General features: G+C 37.0%; 2 protein-coding genes across 3 annotated transcripts; one reads left to right on the forward strand and one right to left on the reverse strand.

The window, feature by feature from the left end:
* Positions 1–413: 413 nt before the first annotated feature.
* On the forward strand, positions 414–10,572 carry LOC132038602 (uncharacterized). 2 transcript variants are annotated; one of them, XM_059429262.1, is made up of 9 exons: positions 414–717; positions 2,394–3,149; positions 3,235–3,701; positions 4,053–5,780; positions 7,097–7,211; positions 7,327–7,416; positions 7,712–7,777; positions 7,912–8,007; positions 10,060–10,572. In XM_059429262.1, exons 1-9 carry the CDS (start codon positions 676–678, stop codon positions 10,180–10,182), a joined length of 3,483 nt encoding a protein of 1,160 aa, XP_059285245.1. In that variant the 5' UTR covers positions 414–675; the 3' UTR covers positions 10,183–10,572. The 2 variants fall into 2 exon arrangements, with proteins under 2 accessions (XP_059285245.1, XP_059285251.1); XM_059429268.1 differs by having other exon boundaries at positions 2,400–3,149.
* Positions 10,573–12,028: 1,456 nt separating this feature from the next.
* LOC132038613 (pentatricopeptide repeat-containing protein At3g57430, chloroplastic) lies at positions 12,029–14,843 on the reverse strand. Its single transcript, XM_059429282.1, has one exon. The coding sequence runs from the start codon at positions 14,812–14,814 to the stop codon at positions 12,160–12,162; it is 2,655 nt and encodes an 884-aa protein (XP_059285265.1). The 5' UTR covers positions 14,815–14,843; the 3' UTR covers positions 12,029–12,159.
* Between the last annotated feature and the right edge of the window lie 970 nt (positions 14,844–15,813).

A 15,813-nucleotide genomic window follows, 5' to 3' on the forward strand; every position in this document is an offset into this window, starting at 1 on the left:
AAAGTATGAAAAAATCGTGAAATTTCAAAACTTTGAAATTACACAAGTGTGGGGAAAATGAAATAACCCACGCGCACTAATTTAGTGCGCAATAGGACTTAACTGTAAAGTTACAGTTCAGTCCTATTGCACTCTAAATTAATGCGCAAAAGACACTTTGGTCACTTTTTTTTATGGGTTATTTTGGTACTCAATCCCGCTTTTTGGGTCATTTAAGTTGCGGACTCGAAATATGAAGGTGAAAGAAGCGTTGTTGATTTTTTTGTTCTTGTTGGGGGTTTGAGTGGTGGAGGGGGGGGGGTGTTCATTTAAACAATTAAAGTTGAGAATGTTAAGTGAAAATAATAATTTACAAAAAGAGTACATAATAATATAAGAAAATAACAAATTTACATTTAAAAAAAAAAAAAAAACGTTGTCCTAGTGGTAGTACGACCTACTGCTAAACCCTCTCATCCTCTCTTTCTTGTCCAAAACCCCTTCACAATACTGCCTCCTCCTTTCTTTCTTGCAGTCCACATAAGGCTCTCATTTATATTAATTTTCTTAGGTCCTTGTAGAAATAGTTGTAAATTTTAAGAATCAGTAAAGCTGATGTTTTTACATAGCACATTCATGGTTTTGCTCTTTCCATTATCTTCTCTCCAGTAAATATTTACCTTCTTGGGATTCTGAATGGCATTGGTTCAACACTTATTTAGCTGCCGCTCCATCATGGTAACCAAAAAGTTTCCATCTTTTCTCATTTAATTGAAATTTAGAATTACAAGAAACAAGTATATAAAAGGTTTGAAGCTAAGGGTGTGAAGGAAAATGTTTTCTTGGAAAACAAGTTGGTTTCTTACTTATTTTCTAGTGTTGAGTAAGTAAGCAAGAAGATATTATCCCAATAACATTTGTATTTAATCTAGCAAAATACTATAGGCGTGAGGAGTGGGGGGTGGGCGGGGGGGTGGGTGGGATGGTCAAGGGGTGTTTTGGGAGTGGGGGTGGGGGTGGGGTTGGGATGGTCAAGGGGTGTTGGGTGGGTGGGGAGGAGACGATTAACTTGGAATGTCACTTATGAAACTTGTTTTCCCTCCTTCATCAGGCAAGTCATTTTCCTCATTTTTAAGGGACTTGCTGTTTTCCTAGAGAAAATGTTTTCCAAATATTTTAACCAACTGGAAAATTGGAAAATGTTTTCCTTCATACCGAACAGACCCTTAGTCTATCAGTGTTAGAATCTAACAATAGGCTCAGTTTTCTCCTCTTTCTTTAGTTTTCAATGGTAGTATTTAGTATTTCATTCTGTTTCTCTGTAAATATTTTCACACTTTTTCATGTATGTGCCTACTTATAAAGGAGGGAATGAGCCTGTAATGTTAATTGTTATGGAGTTCCACTTATGGAGAATTCCCATTTAAATCATTTATTTGAAATTGTTCGAGAGATATTATTTATCTCAAAACAAAGAAAGGTTAAGTTCTTATATTAGTTCTTTAGTATTAGGATTCAATTTATGCTTAGTTTTTTCCTTATAACAACTGGAGCTTTTTAGTTTCTCGAGCTATACTTGGTTTGTTGGAAGGTGGAAATAATCAAATAATGAGGAAAAGAAAAGAAAGTAAATTTATAGTCTTTACTTTCTCTTTTTTACTATTTTCTTTTCAAGGGACTGTATAGAGTACTTATCTCAGTCATCCTATTTTATTTTACGTATGAAAGTAACCTCCTTGAATTGAACCCCTTGAAACAGAATTGGGGTATGTAACTTCCTTGAGTTTTGAATCCGTGAAACAAAAATGGCAGAGGTGAAAACTATAGGGAATAATTTGACTGTTAAAATGCATAATTTTATTTAACTTCAGAGCCGGAGGCTTTTATTTGTTTTAGTTTGCAGTTGGGTTGGGGCAATCACAGACAGAATCCATTTGAATTACTTTTGATGTCAATATCTTGTTAGAGTTAAAGAGCAAATTTTAGTAGTTGTTTTCTTTAATGCTTATGGAATAAGCTTATGATACTGAACTTTTGCTTAGGATCACTCACTATTGTGAACCAAACTTGAGAGAGCTCTTTCCATTATCGCTGTGCCCTAACTAATGCCAAAAAGGAAAAAAAAAAGGAATTTTTTTCTTTAATTTGTAGATTTTGCAGCACATCTAGAGGTTTTGCTGGACCTTGTTTTTTCAATCTTTTTTTCCTACTTTGTGAAGTTCTATAAGATATATACATTTTGATGGTTACTAGGGAAATTCGAAGATTTGTTTTGCCTCGTTCTGTACACTTTAGTGATTCATGAAAAGATAATAGAGAAGTTTTCTGGAAATTAAATACCCCTATTTCTTTGAATTCCTTGTTGCAATAACCACCGTATTGACTTTACCATCTCTTTTTTTTTTTGGATTAAGTTGCAGAACAGGACACTACATAATTATCAGGCAAATTGCTTACAATGTTCGACGTTCACAACCGTTGACAGATTTGAGAATTTGTCTCGTAAAGCCAGGTTATGTTGTGGGACCAGAGCTAGGCAACCAAGTAATTTAAGAGTCACTTCTCTAAAGAAAATTCATCCTATCAGAAGCTATACTAATCCTGGATCTTCTTCTGCATTTAGTATCCTTCTGCAATCAAAGGAGGGATTTATCGGTGTCAGGCCATTTGGAGGAATAGGTTCACGGTCATACAACACAAATGGAAAAACATATATTTTCCCTGACGCAAGAGCAATAGCAGATAAAGGTACTGTTGGAGCAAAAGTTGTTAGTGATGGAAATAAGACATTCTTTAAAAATTTCAAGAATCACTCGAAGCGGTCAAAAGAATTGGCTGTTCATAGAAGAAATGCTATGTCGGACAAGGTGCCTGAAAAAGGCACTCCAAACTCCAAAGTATCAGCTAGTAAGAATGTTGATCTGGTCATTTCAAAAGACACCCCGGTTAAGGTTGATGAGAAGGTTGTCAGCCCGGACATTTCAGGTCCTTCTCTTGGTAATAATGGGAAGTCAACATCCACGGGTAAGGAGAAAGCAAAGAAGCAATCAAGAAGCAAAAAGAATAAAAATGTTGCTTCTGATGCAGTAGATCAGCCAAAAGTTTCTAGGACTCCCCGAGCAAAGAAGTCTAACCCCGCTAAAGATGAGCAATCTCCAGCAGTATCAGAGGTTTGCAATTTCTCATTTTCTGGAATTATCATATTTTGATGTGTTTTGCTGCATAATTACCTGCACTAACCTTGCAGTATTCCAGATTAGTTTGCCCGTTGATTCTTCCACAGTAGGGCCTGCTGGCGATGTCTCAATGAAGGTTGACTTGGCGCAAGGGAAAAGAACCTCTCTCAGGAAAAAGAAATCCACCAAGGAGACCAAATCTCTTCGAGAACTGAATGAGGCATCTGTATTGCCATCTGATAGTAAGTTAGTACCAGATAAGAGTTCAGATGTGAGCATCAAAAGTAAGCCCCCGGGACACAAGAAATGGCCACAACTATATCCTCCCACAGCAAAGACTGTATTGTTGGTGGAGTCTGCCACAAAGGCGAGAGTTATCCAAGGGTACCTTGGTGACATGTTTGAAGTCCTGCCCAGTTATGGTCATGTCAGGGACTTGGCTGCTAGGTCTGGATCTGTCCGACCAGATGATGACTTCAGCATGGTATGGGAGGTTCCTTCTGCTGCTTGGACTCATCTCAAGAGCATCAAGGTTGCGCTAAGTGGGTATGTTATCGTTGTTCCAACTTCTGATTAGTTTATGTATTAACATGGTGCTAACACGTTGGGGAGGATTAGTAGTGATTATGTAATTCATATTTTTTTCTTGATAAAAAAATGTAATTCATATTTATTTTCTTAAAAAAATTCCTACAATTCAATAATCATGATTATAGTGAAAAAGAAAAACAGTTTTGAGTTTCATCAATGTTCAATTAACAAATGGACCAGTTACATAGAGATTATGGAAGACACAAACTAGATTCAATAAAATTTCATAAAATGGTTGGTTTGTAGCTAGAGCTGTTTTAAGCAATGTCATGCTCAGTTTCTTATCTGTTCTTCGTTGATTCTCAGAGCCCAGAATCTTGTTCTTGCATCAGATCCTGACCGTGAAGGAGAGGCTATATCTTGGCACATTATAGAGATGTTACACCAACAGGATGCGCTACGTGATGATATTAATGTGGCAAGGGTTGTTTTCAATGAAATTACTGAATCATCCATCAAAGCTTCCCTCCAGTCTCCAAGGGAGATTGACGCAAATTTAGTACATGCTTATCTTGCAAGGCGTGCTCTTGACTACCTGATTGGGTTCAACATTTCTCCACTGCTATGGAGAAAACTACCTGGTTGTCAATCTGCTGGCCGGGTTCAGTCTGCTGCCCTATCACTTATATGTGACAGAGAAATGGAAATCGATGGATTCAAACCACAGGAATATTGGACAGTCCTGGTTGAATTTAAGAAGGACATAAACCTAGATTTAGCCAATAACTTTTTGTCATCCCACTTGACTCATTTTGATTCCAAGAAATTAAGTCAGTTCTCTGTTAGCTCACATACTGAAGCAATGGAAATTGAACAGAAGATAAATGCATCAAACTTTGAAGTTCTAAACTCTAAGATAACCAAAAAGCAGAGAAACCCCCCTCCTCCTTATATAACATCAACACTTCAGCAAGATGCTGCAAACAAGTTGGATTTCACATCATCATATACGATGAAAGTTGCACAAAAGCTCTATGAGGGGATCCAGTTATCAGATGGCCAGGCAACAGGATTGATAACTTACATCAGAACAGATGGATTGCACATTTCAGATGAAGCTACCCAGGACATTCAATCCTATATCAGCGAAAGGTATGGACAGACTTTTGCATCAAAGAATGCCCGTAAATACTTCAAGAAGGTGAAGAATGCTCAAGAGGCCCATGAAGCTATTAGACCCACTGATGTCCGAAGGCTACCCTCAAAGCTTGTTGGGGTGCTGGATGATGATGCACTTAAGCTATACAAACTTATATGGTCCCGTACCATGGCATGCCAGATGGAACCTGCTACCATAGAGCAGATACAAGTTGATATTGGGAAACCTGACCAATCCATAATCTTTCGTTCTACAAGCTCAAAAGTACAGTTTCCCGGATACCAAGCTGTCTATGAGGATGTGGAAACTAACTCAACGAAAGATAGTGACAGTGGGAGGGATGATCGTTCTGAAGTATTTGAGGCTCTTAGGAGTTTAACTGCTGGAGATCCACTGTATTTGGGTAAAGTGAAACTCGATCAACACCACACTCAGCCTCCACCACGATACTCTGAGGGGTCTTTGGTTAAAAAGCTGGAGGAGCTCGGCATCGGAAGACCTTCCACTTATGCAACCACAATAAAAGTATTAAAGGATAGGAATTATGTCACTGCCAAGGGCAGAACACTGTACCCTGAATTTCGTGGGCGTATGGTATCAGCATTTCTCTCTCATTATTTTACTGAAGTAACAGATTATAGTTTCACCGCCGACATGGAGACAGAACTTGATAATGTCTCTGCTGGTTTGACTGAATGGAAAGGCCTTTTGAGAGATTACTGGACTAGATTTAGCAAGTATTGTGAACATACTGGTAATGTGCACATTCATCAAGTGGAGAAGATGTTGGAGAAAACGTTTGGTGATTTTCTGTTTGCATCTCTTCCTGATGAAAGTAGGACATGTCCAAGCTGTCTTCAGGGAACTTTAATTTTCAAAGTGAGCCGGTTTGGTGCAGGCTACTTTATAGGTTGTGACCAGCACCCAAAATGCAAGTGAGTAATGACCTATCATAGATTTTGGATCTTTTAAATACTGTGGATTCATCTTCTTCTGATACCATAAATGTCGGTGTGGTATCTGTTCTTGCATTTACATATGTTGTGTTTATATTTTCCATTTTGAGTCTAACGGTTGAGATGCAAAACATGATCAACTTTCTCCACTTATCCCCAGATCCCATCTTCATCATAGCAAACTCCAAAAAAACTCTCAATCCACATGATCATAGGCCTTCTCGAAATCCAGCTTACATTGATTCCTAGGTTCACCTTTCTCCCTTCTTGAATCTAACACTTCATTTGTCACTAGTCACATCTAAGACTTGTCTCGTCCACTAGCTTCTTTAGTCTAGAAAGCACCTTAAGGTTATCTTATAGATATTTCCTATTAGACTTAAAGGCCTGTAAGCCTTGATGTCGCTTATGCACCTGTGGTTTTCATCACATCTCCTTTATTGTGCTCCAAACTGTTGGGAAAAAGCCAGGGTAAAACCAGCCAGTCCAAGGGCCTTATAACCGGCACAACTCACCATTGTCTCCCACACCTCCTCCTCCCCAATAGCTCGCTCCAGCCATTCCCTCCTATCTTCTCCTATATGGTTAAAAACTACCCTGGTAGAAATCTCACACATTAAACACTAATAGATATATGATTTCCTTACCTCAAATTTTCACATGTTAGAATCGCTCCCCTGCCCCCAACGAAGTGAAGAAACACACTTTCTTGGCGTCCTTGGAATCCAAATCAATAGATGTGGAAAGGTTGATTCCTCTTAAATCTAGAGCTTATTACTAAAGGACTTTACTGAAAACAAACCCAAACTCCCTGCCCTCGACTCCCAATAAACCTGGCTGTTATGTGAAGAACTTTGTTTATAGAGCAATTCAACCAGACCTTGAAATTTCGCTGCCTCCCAATACTGAAGATTCCTTCTAAACCTTAAGTCTCAGTGAACTTCCTTAAAGATTGTACTGTTATCCCATGCAAAGCAATTGGAAAAAAAAAGAGTTCCCTCCCCCCTTTCCTCTGATTCTTTCTTTTACATCCTTTGCACTTTGAGTACTTTTAATGCATCAGGCATATATTCTTTAGCTTAAACTTAAAGTTCGTTCTTTCCATCATTAAATCTTTATTTCGGTTATCACACCTTGTAAGTTCTAAGCTCATGAACTTATAAACATAGCAGCAGTGTGACAAATTTGTTATTTTGTAGTGCAGAACAATGAAAAGAAATATAGTTATATACTTCTCTCCTTCTCTTTTGATGTCGTCTGTCATTGGCTGATGTAGCTTTGACATTCATTATTAGGTATATTGCCAAGACATTATATGGTGAAGAGGAGGAAGACATCACCTCTGAAGACACTAAAAGAAATGTAGAGCCGCCAAAGTTGCTGGGTGTCCTTCCATCTTCAAATGAGAAGGTTTCCACTTAAAAACCCTTGATATATTAGTTGATTGGTTATACTAGTTGATTTTATCTTTTAGTTATTTGTTTGTTCTCAAAGATGTAAAGACCTTTATGCCTTTTCTCTTTAGGTTCTTCTGAAGAATGGTCCGTATGGATACTATGTTCAGCTTGGAGAAGACAAGAAAGGATACGTTCCCAAGCGGGCTTCGCTTTCGCAGGTATTTTGACAAGCACTTTATTGAACTTGGTTCTTTCACATGTGTAAATACCATTTTCCACTTTTATAGTACTATATAATAGAAAAAAGATACTGCAATTGCTCCAAAGCGTTGAGCGGCTCCTTTCTTTTCCCCTTCTGACGAGTAAGGCAACTGAATTACCTTTTGTTTTTGTCTGCATTTGATATAATTGCACCTGGAGTATAATTTTTTATTAATCTTCCACATTTAGTTAAAAGAGACAAATTTATTTATTTAGATGGTCAGTGATGTAAATGCATTTTTCATGATCTAGGTGAAGGACGTCAGTTCTGTTACCTTGGAAGATGCCCTGGAGTTGCTGCGTTACCCTGTAACATTGGTATGTTGCAATGTGTACTTCCTTTTTATTGATTTATTTATTTATTTTTATTAATTATTTCTATCTTCAGTTTTAAATTTCTATATCACTGGTTATGAGTATGCATACAAAAGATGAATCGGTCTTTTCTATAGGGAAACCATCCCGATGATAACCAGCCGGTCGTTTTAAAGCTTGCAAAGTTTGGATTTACAATCAGACATAGGCGAACAATTGCTCCAGTTCCCAAGGTTTGGTTCAATCTCTCTCTGTACGAGAATTGTTTTCTCAAACATGGTGCTTTGATATGCTAGCTTGCTGCTGATTAATAACTGTAATTATAAGGTATTTATCAGAGAAAATTATCATGGAATCAATAATGATCTGATAAAAAGTGATGACACAGTTACAGCATCATGGGTCTCCTGCAGTTTTGATGGATGAAAAGTGAAATTCGGGGTTTTCTAGTTTCCAGTTTTCAAAATGTCGCTTTACTCTTGGTTTGTGGTTTGCAGTCCTGTTTGTGCCTTTGTTGGCGGTATACATTAATGATGCATGAGGGTGAAGCAGGGAAAAACATCTGCCATGGAGGAATACTTCAGCATTTTCTCTCAATTCAAATCATTGGACTTCTATAACTTTGTGCTTAATCTAGTGAGAAGTAATAGAACTTGTAAAACTATCTCCCAGATGTCAATGTTACCATTATCAAAAAAGAGTGTCTCCCTAATGTCTAGAAATCCAGAATCAGTCGTCTCAGACATCAGATACTTTGTGCTTAAACCTTTTTTCTAAATGATGGTGGTGTCCGGGCAGCTTGCATGCACCTCGACTATTCCACCATTACCGGGTGACCGACTTTGTCCACCAAGGCTTTAGGAAGATGGGAAGAAATCAAGTGTCTTTGCCTCCGCTGAGATTTGAACCTGAGATCTCATGGTTCTCCTCCGACTTCAATACTTCATTGATCACTAGGCCCCTTCCTTGGGTGCTTTGTGCTTAAAATTTTTGGGGAGTTAATCACTTGTTCATAATTGCCTATTAGGAATAGTCACAAAAGTAAAAACTGGGAGTTCAAGCACTTATTAGTATGCCTTCAATTCCTGTATATCAGCCTAATGCCAATGGTTGATGAGCCTCTCATGTCTCCATACTTCCTGCTTCCACAAGTGGGAATTGAAGACCTTAAGAACTATTATAGCGTTGTAACTTGTATGGCCTCACAATGTCCACTACTTGATACAACGTTATATTTGTTAAGTAGTTTTTATTAGAACAAAACTTGCCTAACTGAAGAAATAACATTTTTGCAAACCTTTCTGCTAGTATCTTTCGTCAGATTTTTGTTCCAAGTGCTAATTTGAAAACTTTGCCTTTGCATTTCTTATTGCTCATCAATAATTTTACTGAAAGTAATTTCTTTTTAAGGTTCAGTTTTACATATCTATTCTGTTACTATAAAAAAAAAAAAAATCCATTCTGTTACTATTAGATGAAGCTACTGCTTTTCCTGTTTACTGTTTACAAATGTTTCTGCAACTACTACTTTTTTTTTTTGAAATTGAGTTTCTGCAACTACTGTCAACTCTATATCAATGAATATCAGTGCCGGTCAGAATGTTATTTTACCTACTACTATTAGTTATTGTCTATTATTGATACAATACATGTATCATAAAGTGTCCCTTTTCTCTTGGGAGTAATTTAGAAGTGAATAAAGTCTGTACAAATCTCAACTAGATCAATGACGACTTGAATGACTTTGAAGCAGGTTACAACAACAACATACCCAGTTGAATCCCACAAAGTGGGGTTTGGGGAGGGTAGAGCGGGGTAGAGCGTACACAGACCTTACCTCTACCTTGGGAGGTAGAGAGGCTGTTTTTGGTAGACTGTCGGCATAAGGACAAGCAATTCAAAGCAGTATAAGAAGTCGGGAAAATAGTATAAAAAGCATGATAAAGCTATCGAGAGAAATGAAGTATTTGAACTACCGCAAATGCATACGATAATCGAAACACAAGAAAACAACAGATAGTCGCAGAAATCAACGGACAATAGACTACAAGAGTAAGACTACCACTACTAGTATGAAACAAGTAGAACTATGCTACCTACCTGCTAACTTTCTACCCTAATCGTGTCCTCCATAACCCCCTATCTAAGGATATGATTTACCGTTTCCTTCTTTTTTCCATGAGAAGTTCTTGGTGCTGGGATCGGGGGATAGCTGATAGATTTCAATATTTGCTGATAGAAATTGTAAATGGACACTAATGATGCTTATACTAATTTGGTGACAGAACTTAAAGCCTGGTGACATAACCCTGGAAAAAGCTTTGAAGCTTTTGTTAAGTAAAGATGTAAGGCGATGTGGTCGACCTAAGCGCCAGCCACAGGTGGAAGAAGCCGTTGAGGCAACGTAACATCACACTTGTTCACAGATTAATGTACCATAGAAGTCATTATTTGACGGGGGCCCTTCTCAGGCTGTGTTTTATAGGAGGAATAGTGGAATACGGGCCTTGCATATTTACCCCACACGGGCCTTGCATACTGTCCAAGTATGAAGATTGTATATCCAGAGTGATGAAGACAATTTTGTTACTAGAAATTCCATTTTTTCTTGTAATCTCTTTTTACATTTTTTGTTATAGCATTAGGCAGTAACTTGGCCGTCCAAATGGCCTGTTTAATTCTCCTTTCACTATTCTTTTACATTATTATTATATAAAAGATGGTGAAAATAATGTTAAAGCAACTATTTGATTAGTAAATAGATTTGAATATTATAAACTGCTGAAGGTTATATAAGACATTGCCGAGGCATATTTTTCCCAATTGCATTTTATCGGAATTGAGATAATACCCTTGAGGAATTTTTCTATTCTTTTTTGTTTGTTTGTTTTTGAACTAACTCTCATCAACTAGTACTAGTTTGAGGCACTAGTTTAATGTCAACCTTTAGGACTAATTCTTCAAACTATTAAATCTAAAATAATAACACACTATTTAATATGCTCCTGCTATTAGTAGAACATATCTCATACATTTTAGGATGTCACAAAATAGAAAGAGGACAGGAGGGATTACTGGAAAATGCCCTAAGAAAAAATTGTGTTCTTGATTCCCTTCTATCTGCTAGATCTGTTATGGCTGTGTTTTTGTCGTAGTCATCTCTTAGCATGCCATAAACAATGACCTAAGATCTATGTTCTTGTTTCCTATCTTTCATAAAAGGAAGTATTAAATGAAAGATGTCAAATGGCAATGCCAAGGAGCTACAGTTGTGTATGGCAAATCTGGAGATGAAGAGAATTATCTCCTCCTGCTACCTCTGGTTTAACAAGATACTGGTTCAAAATGGAAGGATAAGAGATGAAGGATAAAACCAAGTTAAGAAAATGAGGTGTGGATATAATAAGATTAAGGGATAATAGCATTTTAGTCCCTTAGTTATTGGTAAATTCTAATTTGATCCTTGTAATATTAATATATGACTCGACATATTTAACCTTCAATTAATTAAAATGTGTGTTTTTGGTCCCTTTATTTAAGAAACATGTTGCATTTCTACTTTTTTCTTTTTTTTTAATAAGTATATTAACCTCAAATATGGAGTACAAGCTTAACACAACACATGAAAAATTAAATAGCGAGTAGTTAATAATTCTGAAAATTTGTGAATATTCACGAGCAAAGGGATCAAAAGGCGTATTTGAAGTAATAGAAGGTTATATATGCTTAATCAACTATCACAAGGACTAAAATTAGAATTTACCAATACCTGAAGGAACAAATGTGCTATTAGCCCTTAGATTAATACCTTCTATGACTGATGTAAATTAGCAACCATTACCACAAAAGTGCATAAAGAAAAGAAGAGAGTGAAATTCCCAAGTGCAGTACCTTTCAATGAGCTATAACTTGAAGATCATCTGAACCAATACTAAAACTGAATGGCAGTCACAAAACCAGAACCATCACCCAAACATCAATAAGAAGTATAACCTTCAGGTTTACAGGCCTGGTATAGGGTTCAATGTTCTCTTTTGAAACATGACAAACAATTAAAAGTTTTAGGCTACTCTCTGTACACTGCATTGTGTGCCAAACTTTAAGACACCACCGAAGACAGCACCATTTTGCAATAGATGAGTTTCAGGTGCAAGAAAGTTGGCAATAAAATTAGTAACTCAATATATCTCACAGTTCTAAAAAAAATTGAGTCCAATCTATACTTCAATCTGATGCCAGGACATCAGATAACTGTTTTAGTTGCAAAGTGTTATTCTCAATAATATAGTCAACAAATGTAAGTTACAGTTGGTGTATTTACCTATGTTCAGACATTAGAAGAATCTATAAACAGAACTTATATAAATCTAACAAAACAAACTATATCACCAATAATCCCCGCATGAACAGGTTCCATTTCTGAAGTGATGGAATCTCCTTACATCCCTAACAATGATCTCTCTCTTCACAATGTTTGAGATAAATTTAGTTGCCTCATGGCAATCATTGCAAACCCTAAGGTTCTTTGCAACCCGTATGGTGGTTCCAGGAGGGGTATTTAGGATACCAAAAGCTATAGCTAATTTTTCACTGTGTCCGCAGAGTAGATTTTCCTTTTCGTCCTCATTAACATTGTGAAGAACACAGGAAGTATCTGGCACATAACCTTCCTTTTTCATCTTTTCTGACAAAGTCTCGAGAAAGCCATAGAGTTGCTCGCTTTGTGGGTGCGATGCATCTCCAGCTACGAACTTGTGAACTTCATCTCCAAACTCAATCCAACTGCACCCAGGTTCTTTTCTTACTCCAAACTTTTTCATGTTACGTCGAACCATGTTTGCTTTTTCCCAAATCCCAGCAGATGAATAAATGTTGGAGAGTAAAACATAGTGACTAGCTACATGTGGATCCAATTCAAAGAGATTCCTTGCCGAAATTTCACCAAGTTCTACGTTGCGATGTATCCTACAGGCACCAAGTAAACTACTCCAGGCGCCAATTTTGTTGTACTCAGAAGGCATCTCCTTTACAAGCTGATATGCTTCTTCTAGATGACCTGCTCGACCAAGCAAATCAACAATGCAAGCGTAATGATCCGCAGTTGGTTCAACACCATAAGCATTTTTCATTTTTTGGAACAATTGCCGACCGTGATCTACCATGCCTGAGTGACTGCATCCAGCAAAAATTGCAATAAATGTGACGTTATTTGGCTTCACTTTCCCTTCGAACACCATCATCTTAAAAAGTTGCAAGGCTTCCTCTCCCTTCCCATGCATCCCATAAGCCATAATGAGAACATTCCATGTGATCACATTTTTGGTAATCATGCTATCAAAAACTATCCTAGCAATATCTAAACAGCCACACTTTGCATACATATCAATCAATGCACTTCCCACGGCTATATCCGTAGCCAATGCATTTCTAGTAGCATAAGCATGTATCTCTTTGCCCTTTGCTAGAGCAACCAGCGAGGCACAACCAGGAAGGACAGTCATGAGGGTTATTGAGTTAGGTTTTAACCGAAATTCTACATCATTCTCAGAGTCATTGTTTCTTTTTGCTGTTTGCATCTCATGTAACATAATAAGTGCATCTTCATGGTAACCACAAACTACAAAACCGGTTATAATAGTATTCCATGAAACTATATCTCTATTCTCCATGTTGTCAAATATATACTTTGATATATTTATCTTTCCCATCCTAGAATACAAGTCCATCAATGCATTTTGCACATACTTTTCATCTGCGAAACCCAATTTAATAACATACCCATGGATGACTTCTTTAAGGGAAAATGCTTCACAATGTACACAGGCAGGTAAAGCACTTGCGACAGTGGTTGGATTTGGACTTAGCCCAGAGAATTCCATCATCTCTGTAAATAACTTCAATGCCTCCTTAAAGAATCCGTTTTGTGTGTAGCCAGCAAGCATAGCATTCCAAATCCCAATGCTCCTTTTCAAGGCACTGTCAAAAACTCGACGCGCACTTTCAACCTGTTGACAATTGCAATACATGTCAACTAATGCACTATCAACAAACGAGTTCCCAATCAAATCCTCATTCTTCAAGACGTAACAATGAATTTGCTTCCCAACATCCAGCAAAGCCAGATGAGAACAAGCAGGAACAACACTTGATATCGTGACTCCATCAGGCTTTATCTCTTCTTGAATCATGACTCTAAAGTTATCCAACGCCTCTCGAAACTGGTCATTCTGTGAAAAAGAACTTATAATAGTATTCCACGAAACAATATCTCGATCTCCAAACAATTGAAAAACAGATCTTGAATCATCCACCCTTCCTAGTTTCGCATACATAGACATCAAAGCATTGTTTGTATAAGTCTTCCTATCATCTATTCTCAAACTATACGCGTGTACTTGCTTCCCAAGCCTCAACCCATCACTCCTAGGCAAATTACTACAAGCAAGCGCCATACTCACCAACGTAAACGAACTAGCCTCAAATCCATCTAACCCCATCAATCTAAAAGCCTCCAATGCTAACTCCCATTTCTCAAATTTACATAGTGCATTTATCAAAGAATTCCAAGAAACTTGATCTCTCTCATTAATCCTATCAAACACTTTATAAACATCATCAATACTCCGACCACACCTCCCAAGTAAATGGATAAGAGAATTCGCCACGGTGACTGATGACGTGTCATAACCAAATTTAACAACAGAACCATGTATCTGTTTTCCAAGATTCAAGTCCTGAAGGCCTGTAGCAGCTTTCAGAACTGCAGGAAAAACAAAATTATCAGGCTTAACACCTTCACCATTCATCTGTATATATGTAAAGATTGCTTCTTTGAAGGAGTTTAAGCGAACTTGGGATCGAAGAGTGTCTATCCATTGAGCTGATGAGGGTGTTTCTGAGGTGGATTCTTGTTGTAATTTCTTGGAAATGAGTGTACTTGTGTGTAAGTTTGTGGGTGGTTTATGGTTAAATGAATGGGAAGGTTGTTGAAGAGGTAGAGAAAGAGGGGAAGTAGACAGTGTACATGTCCAAGAGGACATTGTTGGTAGTTAAAGACAGTTTGAGTGAAGTAACAGAACAATTGAGATGAGGTAGTTTTAAGTTGGGATAATATCAATTTTGGTCCCTGGGTTATTCTAAATTCTGATTTTGGTTCTTGTTATATATGACCAATATATTTAACCCTCAATTAATCAAAATGTATGTTTTGGTACATTTATGTAGGAAATCTATTGTATTTGAACTATTTTTAAAAAGTATATTACACTCGAATATGAAGTAACAATGAACGCTTAACATAACACGCGGTAATTAAATGACGGAACGATTCTGAAAAATTGTGAATATTCACAAGAAAGTTGATCCAAAAAAGCGCATTTCAAATAATTGAAGGTTAAATTTGTTTATTAGTCAGATATCACAAAAACTAAATTTAGAATTTAATAAAAAAATATTATTAACCCTTTTAAGTTTAATTGCGTAAATGATGTGATGTCTATGCACCGAGTATAATACACTGTATTTAAATACCTCATCATTTTTATTCATAGATTTTTTTGGTGATAGATATTATTCGTGGTCAAAATGTTTGTTTGTTTCTTCTTTTCTTTCCAAAAATGTGCAAAAGAATATTATTTCATAAAGCTATAAAGTTGAAGGTTGTAAGATGATAAAAATATTAACTTTCAACAATTCAAATTAACATGTTCAAGAAAATTGTTTAACAGATTCTTAGATTGAGGTGTTTGTAAACTTTGGGATGACCTTGTTATTTTAGTATATATGTGTAGCATTTTTTAGATTTAAGATTCTTATATTGAAACTGAACACCGTAATGAAATATAAGTCATCACTTTGCAATACTAATAAAATTTTACCACCAAAGGATGTGTTGCAGACGTGCAGTGGATGGGATTGCTCCCTTAACCAGAGATCTGGGATTCGAGTCTTGAATATGAAATTTTTTTTGATAGGGAGCGCTTCCCCGACTCTACGCGGCTCGATCCCAAATAGTCGAGCTTCAATGGGGATACTGAATA

Source organism: Lycium ferocissimum, chromosome 2, assembly GCF_029784015.1.
Source record: "Lycium ferocissimum isolate CSIRO_LF1 chromosome 2, AGI_CSIRO_Lferr_CH_V1, whole genome shotgun sequence".
Classification (NCBI taxonomy): domain Eukaryota; kingdom Viridiplantae; phylum Streptophyta; class Magnoliopsida; order Solanales; family Solanaceae; genus Lycium; species Lycium ferocissimum.

Bases quoted from the DNA above. Each gene is read 5' to 3' on its own strand.
- LOC132038613 (XM_059429282.1), bottom strand. From the start codon at position 14,814: ATGTCCTCTTGGACATGTACACTGTCTACTTCCCCTCTTTCTCTACCT.
- LOC132038602 (XM_059429262.1), top strand. From the start codon at position 676: ATGGCATTGGTTCAACACTTATTTAGCTGCCGCTCCATCATG. The intron at 5,781-7,096 runs GTGAGTAATGAC...ATTCATTATTAG, and splicing joins GACCAGCACCCAAAATGCAA to GTATATTGCCAAGACATTAT. The intron at 7,417-7,711 runs GTATTTTGACAA...TTCATGATCTAG, and splicing joins AGCGGGCTTCGCTTTCGCAG to GTGAAGGACGTCAGTTCTGT.